The 17,292-nt window shown below is 44.8% G+C and overlaps 1 protein-coding gene across 1 annotated transcript in view; it reads left to right on the top strand.

Annotated features, from left to right (window-relative positions):
- Positions 1-16,925, top strand: part of LOC309569039 (uncharacterized protein) — a 30,183-nt gene extending 13,258 nt beyond the window's left edge. Inside the window, exons 5-12 of the mRNA XM_082274800.1 lie at positions 2,613-2,678; positions 5,228-5,296; positions 10,491-10,568; positions 10,868-10,924; positions 12,433-12,474; positions 14,759-14,833; positions 16,315-16,357; positions 16,823-16,925. Coding sequence (XP_082130926.1) covers positions 2,613-2,678; positions 5,228-5,296; positions 10,491-10,568; positions 10,868-10,924; positions 12,433-12,474; positions 14,759-14,833; positions 16,315-16,357; positions 16,823-16,847 — 455 coding nt within the window. The 3' untranslated portion in view covers positions 16,848-16,925. The remainder of the gene's footprint in view (positions 1-2,612; positions 2,679-5,227; positions 5,297-10,490; positions 10,569-10,867; positions 10,925-12,432; positions 12,475-14,758; positions 14,834-16,314; positions 16,358-16,822) is intronic.
- Positions 16,926-17,292: the final 367 nt, after the last annotated feature.

Raw genomic sequence — 17,292 nt, 5'->3', positions numbered from 1 at the left:
GCACCAAACCGAGCCAAACTGATCCGTTCCATGCAGTGGAAGAGCACCTATGGATGTATGAGGCCATGTACAGTGTAAATCCAGGCATATCTCTGAGCCCGGGAAGCCATGGTGCCGATTACAGCTGCCCATAGACATGCAGTGCCTTGAAAAAAGTATTCACACCCCTTGAAATTTTCCACATTTTGTCATCTTGCAACCAAAAACGTAAATGTATTTTATTGGGATTTTATGTGATTGACCGACACAAAGTGGCCATAATTGTGAAGTGGAAGGAAAATGATAAATGATACAAATAAATTTGTGAAAAAAAGTGTGGTTGCATTTGTATTCACCCCCCGGAGTCAATACTCTGTAGAAGCGCCTTTCCCTGCAATTCCAGCATCCAGGGGATGTCTCTACCAGCTTTGCACATCTAGAGAGGGACAGTTTTGCCCATTCTTCTTTGAAAAATATCTCAAGCTCTGTCAGATTGGATGGAGAGCGTCTGTGAACAGCAATGTTCAAGTCTTGCCACAGATTCTCAATGTGATTTAGGTCTGGACTGTGACTTGGCCATTCTAAACACATGAATATGCTTTGATGTAAACCATTCCATTGTAGCTCTGGCTGCTGGAAGGTGAACCTTCGCCCCAGTCTCAAGTCTTTTGCAGACTCTAACGGGTTTTCTTCTAAGATTGTCCTGTATTTGGCTCCATCCATCTTCCCATCAACTCTGACCAGCTTCCCTGTCCCTGCTGAGGAAAATCATCTTTATAACATGACGCTGCCACCACCATGTTTCACAGTGGGGATGGTGTGTTCAAGGTGATGTGCAGTGTTAGTTTTTCGCCACACATAGCGTTTTGCTTTTAGGCCAAATAGTTGAATTTTGGTCTCATCTGAGCAGAGCTCCTTCTTCCACATGTTTGCTGTGTCCCCCACATGGCTTCTCGCAAACTGCAAACAGGACTTCTTATCGCTTTCTTTCGACAATGGATTTCTTCTTGCCACTTTTCTTAAAGGGCAGATTTGTGGAGCGCACGACTAATAGTTGTCCTGTGGACAGATTCTCCCACCTGAGCTGTGGATCTCTGCAGCTCCTCCAGAGTTCCCATGTGCATCTTGGCTGCTTCTCTGATGAATGCTCTCCTTGCCCGGCCGGTCAGTTTAGGTGGACGGCCATGTCTTGGTAGGGTTGCCCTGCCGGTCAGTTTAGGTGGACGGCCATGTCTTGGTAGGGTTGCCCTGCCGGTCAGTTTAGGTGGACGGCCATGTCTTGGTAGGGTTGCAGTTGTGCCATACTCTTTCCATTTTCAGATGATGGATTGAACAGCGCTCCGTGAGATGTTCAAAGCTTGGGATATTTTTTTATAACCTAACCCTGCTTTATACTTCTCCACAGTTTTATCCCTGATCTGTCTGTGTTCCTTGGCCTTCATGTTGCCGTTTGTTTACGAAGGTTCTCTAACAAACTTCTGAGGGCTTCACAGAACAGCTGTATTTATACTGAGATTAAATTATACACAGATGGACTCTATTTACTAATTAGGTGACAATTGGTGCCACAAGATTTTAGTTAGGGGTATCAAAGTAAAGGGGGTTGAATACAAATGCATGCCACACTTTTCACATATTTATTCATAAAAAATGTTGAAAACCATTTATCATTTTCCTTCCACTTCACAATTATGTGCCACTTTGTGTTGGTCTATCACATAAAATCTCAATAAAATACAATTTTATGTTTTTGGTTGTAACATGACAAAATGTGGAAAATTTCAAGGGGTATGAAAACTTTTCAAGGCATGGTATATGGTTGTGTGCGGTTGAACTCACGGTACTTGTGTAATCCTGTGGGCAGCATAAGGGAAGATTCTCCCCTTGCTGCTGACAGAACAGCTTCATAAAGGGACACAGGAGGATGCTCAGTCTATAGGACTCCAGTGCCTTCGATCGGCTGTCAGCCAGGATGCTCTGAGGGTGCTTTGGACCCCCCTATCCCCCCCATTATCTACGCCTCAGGTCAAGTGGTTATTGCTGCCTTTTTATTTGACCATTGTCAAAGTGATGAGAGATCCAAACTTTTACAGGCGTTGGCCAGGGCCGTCTTTAACACAGGGCAAAAGGGGCAGCTGCCCTGGGCCCAGTCATTATTGTGGGGCCCAAAGCCGCTGCCTCTTTAGCCCCCCACTGCTTGCAAACAGTTGATAAGTGAATTCGGGTGGGCCCAAAAAAAATGTTTGCCCAGGGTCCAATCAGTATTTAAGACGGCCCTGGGCGTTGCCTACACAGGGAGGGGAGGGGGAATCCTCCCACAGGAACACTTGTTCTGGTGGTGACAGCAAAGAGGAAATTCCCTCGCTTCCTGTGTTGAGTTTTGGACAGGAAGTAAAGGCAAATACTCCAAATATGGCCCAGACAGAGGCGATCCTTTAGCTTCATACTGAGTTACTGACCAAGAAAGAACATCTTATCATAAAAGAACGCAACCCGTCAGAGAAGCCTCTGATTGGACCTGGCAACCTCTCACTCCTGCATACTAGGTTAAAATAACTGTTTTATCGAGGCAACTGGTTTTATATTATTCACTAACAACATCCTTGTAATTTTTTTTTTTTCTCCCTTGTCAGAGCCCGGCCAGGCTACAGAAGTGGGGGCACATGCCCCTAGCACAGCTGGGAGGGAGATTGTGAATGGTGAGTTGATTGGAAGCGTAACTAGAACCTTCAGGGCCCCCCGGACCCCTGACTGGGGCCCTTCCCTTCAAATTTGGGGCTCTTCCCACTGACCCTGGGGCCCTTTACTCTCATTGCGGGACTCTTTCACAAGTTCTGCAGTGGGCTCCCTTCCTGCCATCTTGAGGCCTCCCCATGGTGGTGCAATGCCAGGGCCTGGTCAGAAGTGTGACCTTTGCCATCCTGGAAGTTCACCCACTGGTGTCAGTGGTTTTTTTTTTTGTTATTTTTTGGTATTTTAATTGTATTATTACAATGTGTCTGACTAGGACTCTGTCCATTCAGAAAAGGAAGGAGCTGGTAAATTACATATTTACTGACACCTTCCTGGTTCTCTATTGTGATATTCTATCCTATCCAGGTGTAAAGGGGAGCTGCACAGGCCCCCTGGAGCATGGGGCCAATTGCAATTGCAACCCCTGTAGTTACGCCCCTGACTGGGACACTTTATGGTCTAGAACAGGGGGTCTCCAAAACTTTCTAAACAAAAGGGCCAGTTTACTGTCCTTCATATCAGTGGGAAAAAACAATACCCCATCTTTGGTGTCATTGGGAGGAATTGTGCCTTATCATTGGTGTCATTGGGAGGAATGTCCTCCCAATTTGGACATTGTCACTTAGGGGTGTACTCACTTTTGTTGTCAGCGGTTTAGACATTAATGGCTGTGTGTTGAGTTATTTTGAGGGGACAGCAAATTTACACTGTTATACAAGCTGTACTCTCACTACTTTACATTGTAGCAAAGTGTCATTTCTTCAGTGTTGTCACATGAAAAGATAGAATAAAATATTTACAAAAATATGAGGGGTGTACTTACTTTTGTGAGATACTGTATGTCCTCCCACTGACCCCAACTATGGGGCACAATTCCCCCCCTACGACACCAGCCATGGGGCACTATTCCTCCCACTGACACCAATGATGGGGCACTATTCCTCCCACTGACACCAATGATGGGGCACTATTCCTCCCACTGACACCAATGATGGGGCACTATTCCTCCCACTTCACCAATGATGGGGAACTATTCCCCCCACTGACACCGGTGATGGGGCACTATTCCTCCCACTGATACCAGCCATGGGGCACTATTCCTCCCACTGACACCAGCCATGGGGCACTATTCCTCCCACTAACACCAATGATGGGGCACTATTCCTCCCACTGACACCAATGATGGGGCACTATTCCACCCACTGACACCAATGATGGGGCACTATTCCACCCACTGACACCAATGATGGGGCACTATTCCTCCCACTGACACCAATCATAGGGCACAATTCCCCCCACTGACACCAATGATGGGACACTATTCCTCCCACTGACACCAATGATGGGGCACTATTCCTCCCACTGACACCAATGATGGGGCACTATTCCTTCCACTGACACCAATGATGGGGCACTATTCCTCCCACTGACACCAATGATGGGGCACTATTCCTCCCACTGACACCGGCGATGGGGCACTATTCCTCCCACTGACACCGGCGATGGGGCACTATTCCTCCCACTGACACCGGCGATGGGGCACTATTCCTCCCACTGACACCAGGGCATTTTCTACTCCCACTGGCCTAATTCCAGCCCCCTTCAAGTCTGAGGGACAGTATACTGGCCCTTTGTTTAGAAAGTTTGGAGACCCCTGGTCTAGAACGACCTGCACAAAACTGCCCATCCATGCCTGGAAGTGTTGAAATCTCCTCACCAGGATATCGTGTTCTGCTCTACCACGGCCACCATTACAAAGCCAAACTATGGAGTTCCCCCTCCCCCAATGGAATTCTCCATAGTGCTGAATAATGAGGGAATTGGATTTTAAAGAGCACTAGGGGATTTGCCCATGTAGACCAAAACAGGTTCACTTTAATGCTCCTCCTCCAGGCCCCTCCCCCTTATTTGTTTTGGGCAGAGCCTACACTCTTCTCTTCTCCCCCTTATTGCTTGACCAATAAGAATGGAAGGATGAATTCACGAAGTCATAGCTTACACAAGGCAATAGCCTCCCTGTGATTGGCCCAGTCTAGTTATTCTGTCCCGATTTCATCTATTTTTTTATGTATTGAATTGAACTGCATTAGGTTAACCTTTTCTGTAGTATGATGACATCTAGTGGAGGTTTTGAGCCACTGCGACTTGTTTACAATGTAATTTTTGTATCTTCTTCTGTTCTCCCTTCCTGTTTAGCGCTAGTTAGTTTAGTCCTAGTTAGACCCTCCCCACTTCTTCCATGTTTCCTCAGTTAGTGCTTTTCGGAATGGCATGGTCTTCATACCCTTTAAAAGTCCGGAAAATTTTGAGTATGTAATTGGGGGGAGTGAATAAAACAATCAGGGTAATCTGATCAAACGGGGGGAAATATGAGAAAATGGCTGCAGATCTAGGTCATGGGTGAACATTCTAAAATAAATATTGATTTTGGGTGGAGCCAGGATAGAACACCTAAATATGACCTGGTAGTGTCATTTATATAATAAGGGATGTGGCCTATTTATTGTCTTTATAGATGACCCCACTACAGCAGCAGAGCACGAGGAGGTCCTGAATGCAACCGAGGCCAACAATGCAACAATCGGTGAGACAAATTGGGTGACTGTATTTTACTATAATTGGTGTCTAAACTCACCGGCCACTTTATTGGGTGCACCTTGCTAGTCCCGGGTTGGACCCCCTTTTGCCATTATTCTTCGTGGCATAGACACAACAAGGTGTTGGAAACGTTCCTCAGAGAGTCCATGAGGACATGATAACATCACGCAGTTGCTGCAGATTTGTCGGCTGCACAGCCATGATGGGAATCTCCCATTCCACAACATCCCAAAGGTGCTCTATTGGATGAGATGTGTGGAGGCCATTGGAGGACAGTGACCTCATTGTCATAGTGAAGAAACCAGTGGTGAGATGATTGGAGCTTTGTGACATGGTGCATTATCCTGCTGGAAGGAGCCATCAGAAGATGGGGACACTGTAGTCATAAAGGGATGGACATGGTCAGCAACAATACTCAGGTAGGCTGTGGGGCATTTAAACCATGCTCAATTGGTATTGGTACCCAATTGGTACTCAATTGGTGTCCAAAGCGTGCCAAGAAAATATTCCCCACACCGTTACACCACCACCACCAGCCTGAACCATTGATACAAGGCAGGATGGATCCATGCGCCAAATTCCGACCCTACCATCTGAATGTCGCAGCTGAAATCCAAACTCATCAGACCAGGCAACGTTTTTCCAATCTTCTATTGTCCAATTTTGGTGATACTGTGCGAATTGTAGCCTTAATTTCCTGTTTTTAGCTGACAGGAGTTGCACCCGGTGTGGTCTTCTGCTGCTTCAAGGTTGGATGTGTCATGCGTTCAGAGATGGTATTCTGCATACCTTGGATGTAACGAGTGGTTATTTAAGTTGCTGTTGCCTTTCTATCATCTGGAACCCATTCTCCTCTGACCTCAACAAGGCATTTTCCTCCACACAACTGCCGCTCACTGGATATTTTCTATTTTTCCCACCATTCTCTGTAATCCCGAGAGATGTTTGCTTGTGAAAATCCCAGAAATACTCAGACCAGCCCGTCTGCCGCCAACAACCATGCCACGTTCAAAGCCACTTAAATCCCCTTTCTGCCCCATTCTGATGCTCAAGTTTGAACTTCAGCAAGTTGTCTTCACCACGTCTAGATGCCTGAATGCATTGAGTTGCTGCAAGTGATTGGCTGATTAGCAATTTGGGTTATCAAGCAATTGTACCGAATAAAGTGGCCGGTGAGTGTATTTTGCCGATAGAGAAAATCATTCTTGTATGACATCTGGTGGTCATACACAGTACTGCGGATTCCTGGCTCCAATCTTGCCAACCGGAGCCATAGACCACTTCTTGGTGGTTCTCTGGCTTACCTGGATGATGTGTAGCCCGAGAACCAATGCAAAAGTTGCGGCTGCTGGTAACAGAGGAAAAACGGCCTCTGCTCATCTCTGTGGTCTAGGAGGACAGGAGCGACGACGGTTCCAGCCCAATGTTAACAAGACCATTTTTTTTTTAATTATTTATTTTATTATTTTATTTATTTATTTTTTTAATCTAATGCTTTACATTGTAGAGGAGAGATTTGGGTGTCTTATTGACCCCAGATCTCTCCATAAGGAGGACCTGACTGCTTATATTTATTCCAAGGAATGTTTACATTCCTTGTGATAGGAATAAAAGTAATCAAAAAAAAAAAAAATAATAATATTTTTTTTTTATCCCTAAATCAGAATTAATTTTATTTGATTTACATTTTCCCTATGAAATTATTATTATTATTATTATTATTATTAATAATTTCATAGGGAAAATGTAAATAAAATAAAAAAAATAAAATAAATTAATTCTGATTAAAAAAAAAAAAAAAAAAAGCGCAGCCATCCCCACATGCTTGCGCGCAGTGGTGAACACATATGTAGGTCAAGCCCACATATAAAAACGGCGTTCAAACCACACATGAGGTATCCTCATGAACGTCAGAGCGAGAGCAGTCATTCAAGCACTAGATCTCCTCTGTAACTCTAAACTGGTAACCTGTAGAATTTTTTTAAAGCATCGCCTATGGAGATTGTTAAGTACTGTAGTTTGCCGCCATTCCAGAAGTGTGCGAAAACCTTACATGTTGGGTATTTATTTTACTTGGCGTAATATCATCTTTTATATTTTACAAAAAAATTGGGGCATATATTGGGTTTTGTTTGTTTTAAATTAATGAAAGTATATTTTTTCCCCAAAAAATTGCATTGGAAAAACCACTGCGTACATACCGTGAGACATGAAAAAATTGCAGCGATCAGCCTTTTTATTCTCTATGTCTCTGCTACAAAAAAAAAAAAAAAAAACTCCCCCCCCCCCCCCCCCAAAAAAAAAAAAAAATATAATAATAATAATAATAATAATAATAATAATAATAAATATATATATATATATATATATATATATATATATATATATATATATATATATATATATATATACACACACACACACATATACATACATACATACACACACTCATCTATCTACATACACATTATATATATATATATATTATATCTTTGGGGGTTCAGTAATTTTCTAGCAAATAGACAGATTTTTTTTCATGTCAGAATTGGCCCGGTAGGCAAGTGGTTAAATATTATCAGAGAAAGAGAGAGAAAAGATGGCTTTCCAGCCATCTTTTGTAGACTACAAAGCCCCCTCCCACCTATGTAATGGAGGGAGGTGCTTGAAGTCCGAATCAGAAGAGAAGCCTAGGGTGAAAACTCCATTAATACAGTACAGAGCGTTGTCTCCCCAAGGTTAGGGTTAGGGTCAGGGTTAGGGTTAGGGTCAGGGTTAGGGTTGCCCTATTGCCGGTACAGACACAGGAGAGCGTTTTGTCTCAGGAAAAGGGTCATGGACCCACCCCAAAAGTCAAAGGTCAGGAGGTGTGGTCTCAGAGGTCAAAGGTCACAGCTCCACCTACTGTTGGACACAGCTGGTGGCACTGGAGGGCGCAAAGCGCCCGCATGCTCCACCTAGTGTTGGACCCAGGAAGTAGGCGTGGACACAGGAGGTGGCAGGATCACGAGGGGGGGAAAAAATATCCAGAAAAAAAAAAAAAAAGAAAAGAAATGCAGCCGCCACATCTAAGGACTGCTAATTTGCAATATGTTACATTTTGTTCTTGGGTTGGATACTTAACATAGATCAATATTTGCATTGTAACAAAGCGTACATAGACAGCGGAGTTTGTTTACCGCCCCATAATAGACCCATTGTACTGGGTGAGACAATCCTCCTCTGTTATCATAGAACAATGGAAATATTTCCATACACAGCAAACCGCACAAAGACCTGACTGCAGAATGTACGGGGCCCCTCTGCTCCGGGGACACAGGGACCATTTATTATTTATACCGTATTAAAGGCACAAGGACGTGTATACTAGGCTGGAGAATTACCAGCCAATGACGAAGCATTTTTTACACATATCCGCCATATGTCATACAACGGCCTAAGATCCTACTAAGTCTTTTAACACTTTTTTTTTTTTACAAAAAATTGTAATAATAATAATGTTACAAACTTTTAAAATTTAAATTAAATTTAATTAAAAGTAGAAAAGCACATTTTTCTAAAAAAGATTTGTAAAAATATAAAAATGACAAATGACGGGGATACACTACCCAAAATTGTTTGCATGGGAGGAGATATTAGGAATGAAATCAACCCACCCCAAGAAAATGTCTTGGGGGGCACGAGAGGAGAGATCCTGGATCTGATCCTCATCCGCCTTGAAGGATACAGTGGTCCCTGCCCATTGAGGTGGGTGCAGTGGTCTATTCGTGACCGAGGGGGGTGGGGGGTTACATGATGGCCAATATGTGGCTAGGAGGGTGCAGTACCCGCCTGCTGGGGAAGATAAAGTGTCCCTTCCCCCTTGGGAGGATGGGGTGGTCCCTGCCCCCTTGGGAGGATGGGGTGGTACCCCTCTGCCCAGGATGAAGAGGTGGGCCCTTCCCCCTTGGGAGGATGGGGTGGTACCCCCCCCCCCCCCCCTGCCCAGTGAGGTGGGTGCAGTGGTCTATGCGTGACCGAGGGGGGTTACATGATGGCAAATATGTGGCTAGGAGGGTGCAGTACTCGCCTGCCGGGGAAAATAAAGTGTCCCTTCATCCTTGGGAGGATGGGGTGGTCCCTGCCCCCTTGGGAGGATGGGGTGGTACCCCTCTGCCCAGGAGGATGAGGTGGTCCCTTCCCCCTTGGGTGGATGGGGTGGTCCCTGCCCCCTTGGGAGGATGGGGTGGTACCCCTCTGCCCAGGAGGATGAGGTGGTCCCTGTCCCCTTGGGAGGATGGGGTGGTACCCCTCTGCCCAGGAGGATGAGGTGGTCCCTGCCCCCATGGGGGGGATCTGGTGGTATCCCCTCTGCCCAAGAGAATGAGGTGGTCCCTGCCCCCTTGGGAGGATGGGGTGGTACCCCCCTGCCCAGGAGGATGAGGAGGTCCCTGCCTCCTTGGGAGAATGCCATGGTACTCCCCCCCCCCCACGCAGGGTGCAGTGGTCCCTCCCCACCCATGTGATGAAGCTTTGTTAAATTGTTTACAAAAGATAGGAAAAAAATTAACTCAAAGGGGGGGGGGGGGGCGTCTATTAGAGCGTAAGCTCTTCTGGTACAGAGACTAATGTGATTGGCTCAGTGATCTCTGTACAGCACTGCGGTATATGTCAGAGCTTTATAAATGTATAATAATAATAGTGTGTGACTGTGGGGGAGGGGACATTAAGAGTGTAAGCTCCTATGGTACAGAGACTGATGTGACTGTGGGGGAGGGGGCATTAGAGTGTAAGCTCCTCTGGGAGGACATTAGAGTGCAAGCTCCTCTGGGGGGGATATTAAAGTGTAAGCTCCTCTGGTACAGAGACTGATGTGGCTGTGGGGGAGGGGGCATTAGAGTGTAAGCTCCTCTGGGAGGACATTAGAGTGCAAGCTCCTCTGGGGGGTATATTAGAGTGTAAGCTCCTCTGGTACAGAGACTGATGTGACTGTGGGGGAGGGGACATTAGAGTGTAAGCTCCTCTGGTACAGAGACTGATGTGACTGTGGGGGAGGGGACATTAGAGTGTAAGCTCCTCTGGTACAGAGAATGATGTGACTGGCTCAGTGATCTCTGTACAGCACTGCGGTATATGTCAGAGCTATATAAATGTATAATAATAATAATAATAATAGTGTGATTTCTCTTTGTGTTACACATCAGCATTTACCGTATTGACAACCCTCCTCGCTGTCACTGAGTCCACCACAATCAATGCCTCAACTACATCAATGTACCAAGGTAAGGAATAATTATCTGAATTTACTTTGGTGTAGTGGGGGGCCCCTCCCTCCCAACCACGTGATGGCGCTGGGCCCGGGGCGACTGCCCCTCGTGTCCTGGCTCTGTACACAGTGTGTGTGTGATGGTCAGGTTTCCACAAACCTTTGGTCATGTTGTGTAAAATTGGGATCAATTTTTTTAAAGACAAGAGACAGTACAGTCCTCTGTGTTATCTGTAACTTCTCATAAGACTTTGTGATTGGCTCCCTCGGCTGGGAAAAGATTGAAAATTTAAAGTGCGGTCCTGTTTTTTGCAGCGATTACCGGAAGGAGCGCGACCACGTTGAATGACACTATTCATGCCAGAGCGAAAGGTGAGGACTTTGTTGGGGGTTTTGGCGTGAAGACAATATAATGGAAGCGTTGACAATTACTGACAGATTGTCATCTTTATCTCTCCTTAAAGAGGGGAGAACTCTGGGGGGGGGGTGCACTGGGGCGTTCCCCCAATGAAGCAAAATGAGGGGACCATCTCAGGTGGCACTGAAGCTAGAGTGTCCATACTAAAAACCAATGACACCGTGTGCACCAATCACCAGCGTCCTAGCTTCCAATACCACAGAGCAGCATGGCATTGGTTGCTACTATGATGGCGGCTGGTTGTCATTAAATGTGCCAGCATCTTAGCAATCAAAAAGGGTGGAAGGAGGAGGAGGGGGGGGGGGGGGTGCAAAAATGAAGTGACGTCCAGAGTGTGCATACTAAAAACCAATGACACTGTGTGCACCAATCACCAGCGTCCTAGCGACCAATGCAACAGGGCAGCATGGCATTGGTTGCCAGGATGATGGTGGCTGGTTATCATTAGTCAATGTGCATCTTAGCACTCAAAGAGGATGGAAGGAGAAGGAGGAGGAGATGGGGGGGGGGGGCAAAAATGGAGTGACATCCAGAGTGTCCATACTTAAAACCAATGACACTGTTCACCAATCACCAGCGTCCTGGTGACCAAGGCCACGAAGCAGCATGGCATTGGTTGCTACGATGATGGCGGCTGGTTATCATTAGTCTATCTGCCAGCATCTTAGCAATCAAAGAGGATGGAAGAAGGAGGGGGGGGGGGCAAAAATGGAGTGACATCCAAAGTGTCCATACTAAAAACCAATGACACTGTGTGCACCAATCACCAGCGTCCTAGTGACCACGGCCACATGCATTGGTTGCTAGGATACTGGCTGCTGGGCATTAGTCGCTGTGCCAGCATCTAAGCAACCAAAGCTGATAAAAGGTAGGGGGAAAAAAATGGGGTGACATTCAGAGTGTCCATTCTAAAAACTAAATGACACTGTGTGCCCCAATCACCAGCGTCCTAGCGGCCAATTGTACATAGCAGCATTGGTTGCTAGGATGCTGGCAGTTAAGTATCAGTCGCTGTGCCAGCATCTTAGCAACCAGAGAGGATAGAAAGGGGGCAAAAATGGGGTGACTTTCAGAGTTTCCATACTAAAAACAAATGACACTGTGTGCCCCAATCACCAGCGTCCTAGTGACCAATGCCACACAGCAGCATTGGTTGCTAGGATGCTGGTGGTTGGGTATCAGTCACTGTGCCAGCATCTTAGCAACCAGAGAGGATAGAAAGGGGGCAAAAATGGGGTGACATCCAGAGTGTCCATACTAAAAGCCAATGACACTGTGTACTCCAATCACCAGTGTCCTAGCAACCAATGCCAAATAGCAGCATTGGTTGCTAGGATGCTGGCAGCTGGCTATCATTAGTATGTGTGCCAGCATCTTAGCAAACAAAGAGGAGGGAAGTTGGGGGGGGGGGGGGCAATCATTCCTGACCTAACCCAGCATTCTATATTTTTTGGTTTTGCAGATGAGGACAGAAGACTGGAACAGGAACGAATCTTCATTTACGGTTGGTAAAAAATAAACTAAAAATGAATATCAGCGTTGTAGATTTCTATAGAGACCAATTAAACAGAGAGGGGAACAGCAAAGCACAATCACCACGCAGCACTGCTGAATGAGGGAGCACATGGGCGATGGCGATAGTTCAAACACAGCCTTGATACTGCGTCCCCCCCCCCCCGCCTCCTGCGAATCTCTCCGGGTCTCCCATCCCAGCGGGAGACCCGAGCGACCAGCTGGCATGTCCACAGGCTGTGAGTGGCCGGAGCTGCGATGATGACGTCACATACACGCAGGGGAGCCCTCCGTTCTGGCAAGAAGCTCTGAGTTTCCGGCGCGATTTGCCGGACATTCATTGCGCATGCGCCGCTGACGTCAGCAGCTGCACGCAGGGTAAATATCTTAAAAACGGTGCACGTTTAGGAGTTGTTCATTTTACCTATAGGTATGACTTTTTTTAGGATTACCTGTAGGTAAAAATAAAGCGGGTTATACAACCGCTTTAAAGGAATGAATGGTAACTAGCGCAGAAAACAGAAAATTCTCTCAAATATTTACCGCCATTTTTATTTCCTGGTGCCAACATGGCAGCATACAAGTGGAAGTAGCCCAACTCTAAGATGCAACCCCCCCCCCCCAGGAGAATGCGTGCCCAAACCAAAGATGGCCCCCATGTGAGCTCTATCCACTCCACATGTTCTGCCATGTTGGCACCAGGAGAATGGAAAATTGTATTAAATACTTACCAAAATTTTCCTTTCCTGGTGCCAATTCATGGCGACATACAAGGGGCTAATGCTGAATATGTAAAGTACATAGTGCTCATTGGTTTGGGCAAGCACTCCCCCGTTGGCCGTCTTGGAGTTGGGCTACTACCACATGTATGCTGCCATGTTGGCACCAGGAGAATGGAAAAAATTGTATTAAATACTTACCGAAATTTTCCTTTCCTGGTGCCAATTTATGGCAACATACAAGGGGCTAATGCTGAATATGTAAAGTACATAGTGCTCATTGGTTTGGGCAAGCACTCCCCCGTTGGCCATCTTGGAGTTGGACTACTACCACATGTATGCTGACATGTTGGCGCCAGGAATGCGTGTTATACAACGCGCCAAGACGTCAAGGTCTGTATGGGGTTTTCTACGCTTGAAATTTTACCAGATACCAAAAATCCATTCTTAGGCACAACCTGCCTATGTAATGGAGGAATCATGGCGGCCACCATGTACATATAGAATGATAAACTATATATAGACTTCTTATCACAATTACATTCAGCTGACTCCATTCACCTATACACCATTAAAAAAAAAAAATTCTAAATATATATATATATATATATATATATATATATATATATATATATATATATATATATATATATATATATATATATATATATACATATATACACACACACACACACATATACATACATACATACATAATATATTTTTTTTCATTTTTCTTCTAAAATACTGTTACAGCTTAATATATAAAGAAAATATAATTATTTAACACACACACACATATAATTAATATATATATGTGTATGTGTTAAATAATTATATTTTCTTTATATATTATATTTACATTATATTAAGTTGTAACAGTATTTTAGAAGAAAAATGAATAAAAAAAATATATATAAAATAAAGAAAATACAATTATAAATGTATAATATAAATTTCTTAACTAAAAGGCTGCAACCATCCATTTCCCATGATGCACTGCAGCCAGCGCGCACACACACAACATTCCTCTATATAGCATGAAGCAGACAAAACATAGATGTGATGCGATCAACTAATCAATATAACATCATTAGCTTAACAATATCGTCATCAACTGATCAATATCTCTATCAGTTAAACAATCAACATCGGACATCCATCGGAGGTAGTGAGGCAATCAACAGTAAGAGGATTCAATCATGCTTGGAAAAAACATAGACTTATACTCAGTCCAGAAAAAATAAAAAATATAATAATAATAATAATACAATAAAATGATAAAACAAAATTGTACACAAAAAACAAACAAAAAAAAAAAAAAAAAACGCAAACAAAAAATGAATACATTCTAAAAAGCAAAATATATAAACTATAAAAAAAAAAAAACAAAACACAAAAAAAAAAATGTATAAGTTATAAAAAAAAAAAAAGGAGGAGGAGGGGCAGACTCGATGATGTACCACTTGGTCTTTTTTCTGCCGTCACTTTTCTATCTTACAATATCGTTATCAACTGATCAATATCTCCAATAATCATTTTTTTTTCCCATTGCAGATTATGCATCCCTGAGGCAGTGGGGATTGATCTGCGCTCTGTTCCTCTGTATTATCGGTTTCCTCGTATTGTTCAGTGAGTATCTCTCTCGCCGCTGTAGGGCTTCCATCTTGGAGTCCATTCGCATCTATGGGCATTACCGCACGCCCATGTACACTCTGCAATTGTATGAAACTGTGCGATACGTTGGCCTGTGTTGACCACATACAGAGAAATACATTCGCACAGGAGCCCCGCCTCTAGTCTGGGGGGTAAGAGCAGCATTGTGTATTGATCACAGGGACTCATCCATAGGCATTGCACACCGTGTGACTGCCATGGGGCCCCCACAGCTGCTGAGTGATTTATGTATTCCACAGAAACGGTTAATCAATGTACTGGAAACAAACAATTGTATGTATAGCCTGGGGGTGTCAATACCCATTACAGGAATTTACCTTAGATTGGAGGGACACAGGGGCCCCTGAGGGGTTTTGCTTTGGGGCCCCATCACATACTCACAGCCCTGATTATACAAAGTTTAGGGGACTTACTGATGGGTTCTCTGTGTTCCAGACCCTCTGATGAGACTCCACGGGGCCTCTCTGCTCCTAGGGTTTACCTGTCTGATTGGAGGCACCTGAGATCAGTGAGGTTGTTGATCTGTCAGGTGGCCAATCAGACAGGTAAAGGGAAGATCAGTATGTCTTCTACCAGGAATCCTGTTCATGGGGACAACCTGCCAGCAACCAAGAAGAAGAAACTACCTCTGTCTACAGCATCACTCCCTATAGATTATCATTCCACCATCCCTGTGCTGAGTTCCTGGGTCTGTACACCTGCTGTGCCCATTATGAGGGGTTCCCACCATCCCTGTACTGAGTCCCCGGGTCTGTACACCTGCTGTGCCCATTATGAGGGGTTCCCACCATCCCTGTGCTGAGTTCCCGGGTCTGTACACCTGCTGTGCCCATTATGAGGGGTTCCCACCATCCCTGTGCTGAGTTCCCGGGTCTGTACACCTGCTGTGCCCATTATGAGGGGTTCCCCCATCCCTGTGCTGAGTTCCCGGGTCTGTACACCTGCTGTGCCCATTATGAGGGGTTCCAACCATCCCTGTGCTGAGTTCCCGGGTATGTACACCTGCTGTACCCATTATGAGGGGTTCCCACCATCCCTGTGCTGAGTCCCCGGGTCTGTACACCCGCTGTGTCCATTATGAGGGGTTCCCACCATCCCTGTGCTGAGTTCCTGGGTCTGTACACCTGCTGCGCCCATTATGAGGGGTTCCCACCATCCCTGTACTGAGTCCCTGGGTCTGTACACCCGCTGTGCCCATTATGAGGGGTTCCCACCATCCCTGTGCTGAGTTCCCGGGTCTGTACACCTGCTGTGCCCATTATGAGGGGTTCCCACCATCCCTGTGCTGAGTTCCTGGGTCTGTACACCTGCTGTGTCCAGTATGTGGGGTTCACACCATCCCATTAGGTGGGGGGGTCTTTTGATTTTTATCTTTTTATATTATTTATTTATTATTATTTTTTATTTTAAAAAAATAAACAAATCTGTTCCTGCAGGTGGAAGATGTCGGGGATTCTCTTGCAGGAAACGACAGAAGAGGTAAGCTGAGAATGGGAAGTCTCTCTTTCTTTGTTGTACTAATGGGGGGGGGGGGGGGGGGTCATGAACAGCCACCATAAAGGACCAATGAGACTTTAGCATCTTGGCGCATTAGATTGTAAGCTCTTCTGAGCAGGGCCCTCTTAATCCTCTTGTATTTTATTGTATTGTAACGGTATTGTCTCCCTCTAACATTGTAAAGCGCTGCGTAAACTGCTGGCGCTACAGAAATCCTGAATAATAATAATAATAATTGCGTTTACGCATATGCGTAAACATGGTTTTTTTTTTCGTGATGAGCTTTATTTGTCTTGCGTTGGGATGCCATTTAAACATAATGGCACCGCAACGCTCTAATGCATGTAATTGCGCATTAATGCAACAACACTTCAGCAGTTCAGTGCATTTTGGCTGTAAATGTTTTGACTGTAGATGCACTTATTGTGACAACTTTGTGTCTTATAGGAAATATAATATAACAGGAATATAGATCGCCGTGGTCTTAGAAGAGCAGAATCCGAAGCCAAAAATGACGTTGCACTTCCTGTGCAAGAAAAATAACCAAAAAGGAGCCTTAACTGTACCCAGCACTGTGCTATGTAATAAATTTATTTTATAAAGGTAATCATTGGCGTGTAGACAGTCATTTGTCGCCATCTAGTGGTTATTTGGCAGTATGCAATATAACAGGTGTCAGTTAAGAACAGGTGTAGTGAATTCAAATTTCAGGAGGTCTGGTCAGTAAAAGATTTTCCCAGCAGAGACCTAATTTGTATGTTTGTGCAATGACACTTATCCTTGTATAAATGTAGTTATTTGATATAAACAAAAAAATATGCAATGTACAATTTCTAAAACAATTCAAAAATATTTAGTGTCAATATTAAGTGTGTCCCTTTACAATGTGTCCTCATCAGGGTGTACCCCTTACATCC

This window comes from Pelophylax lessonae (assembly GCF_965119305.1).
Source record: "Pelophylax lessonae genome assembly, chromosome: 12".
Taxonomy (NCBI): domain Eukaryota; kingdom Metazoa; phylum Chordata; class Amphibia; order Anura; family Ranidae; genus Pelophylax; species Pelophylax lessonae.
The sequence above is the reverse complement of the archived record's forward strand: the minus strand, read 5'-3'. Positions and strand labels throughout refer to the sequence as shown.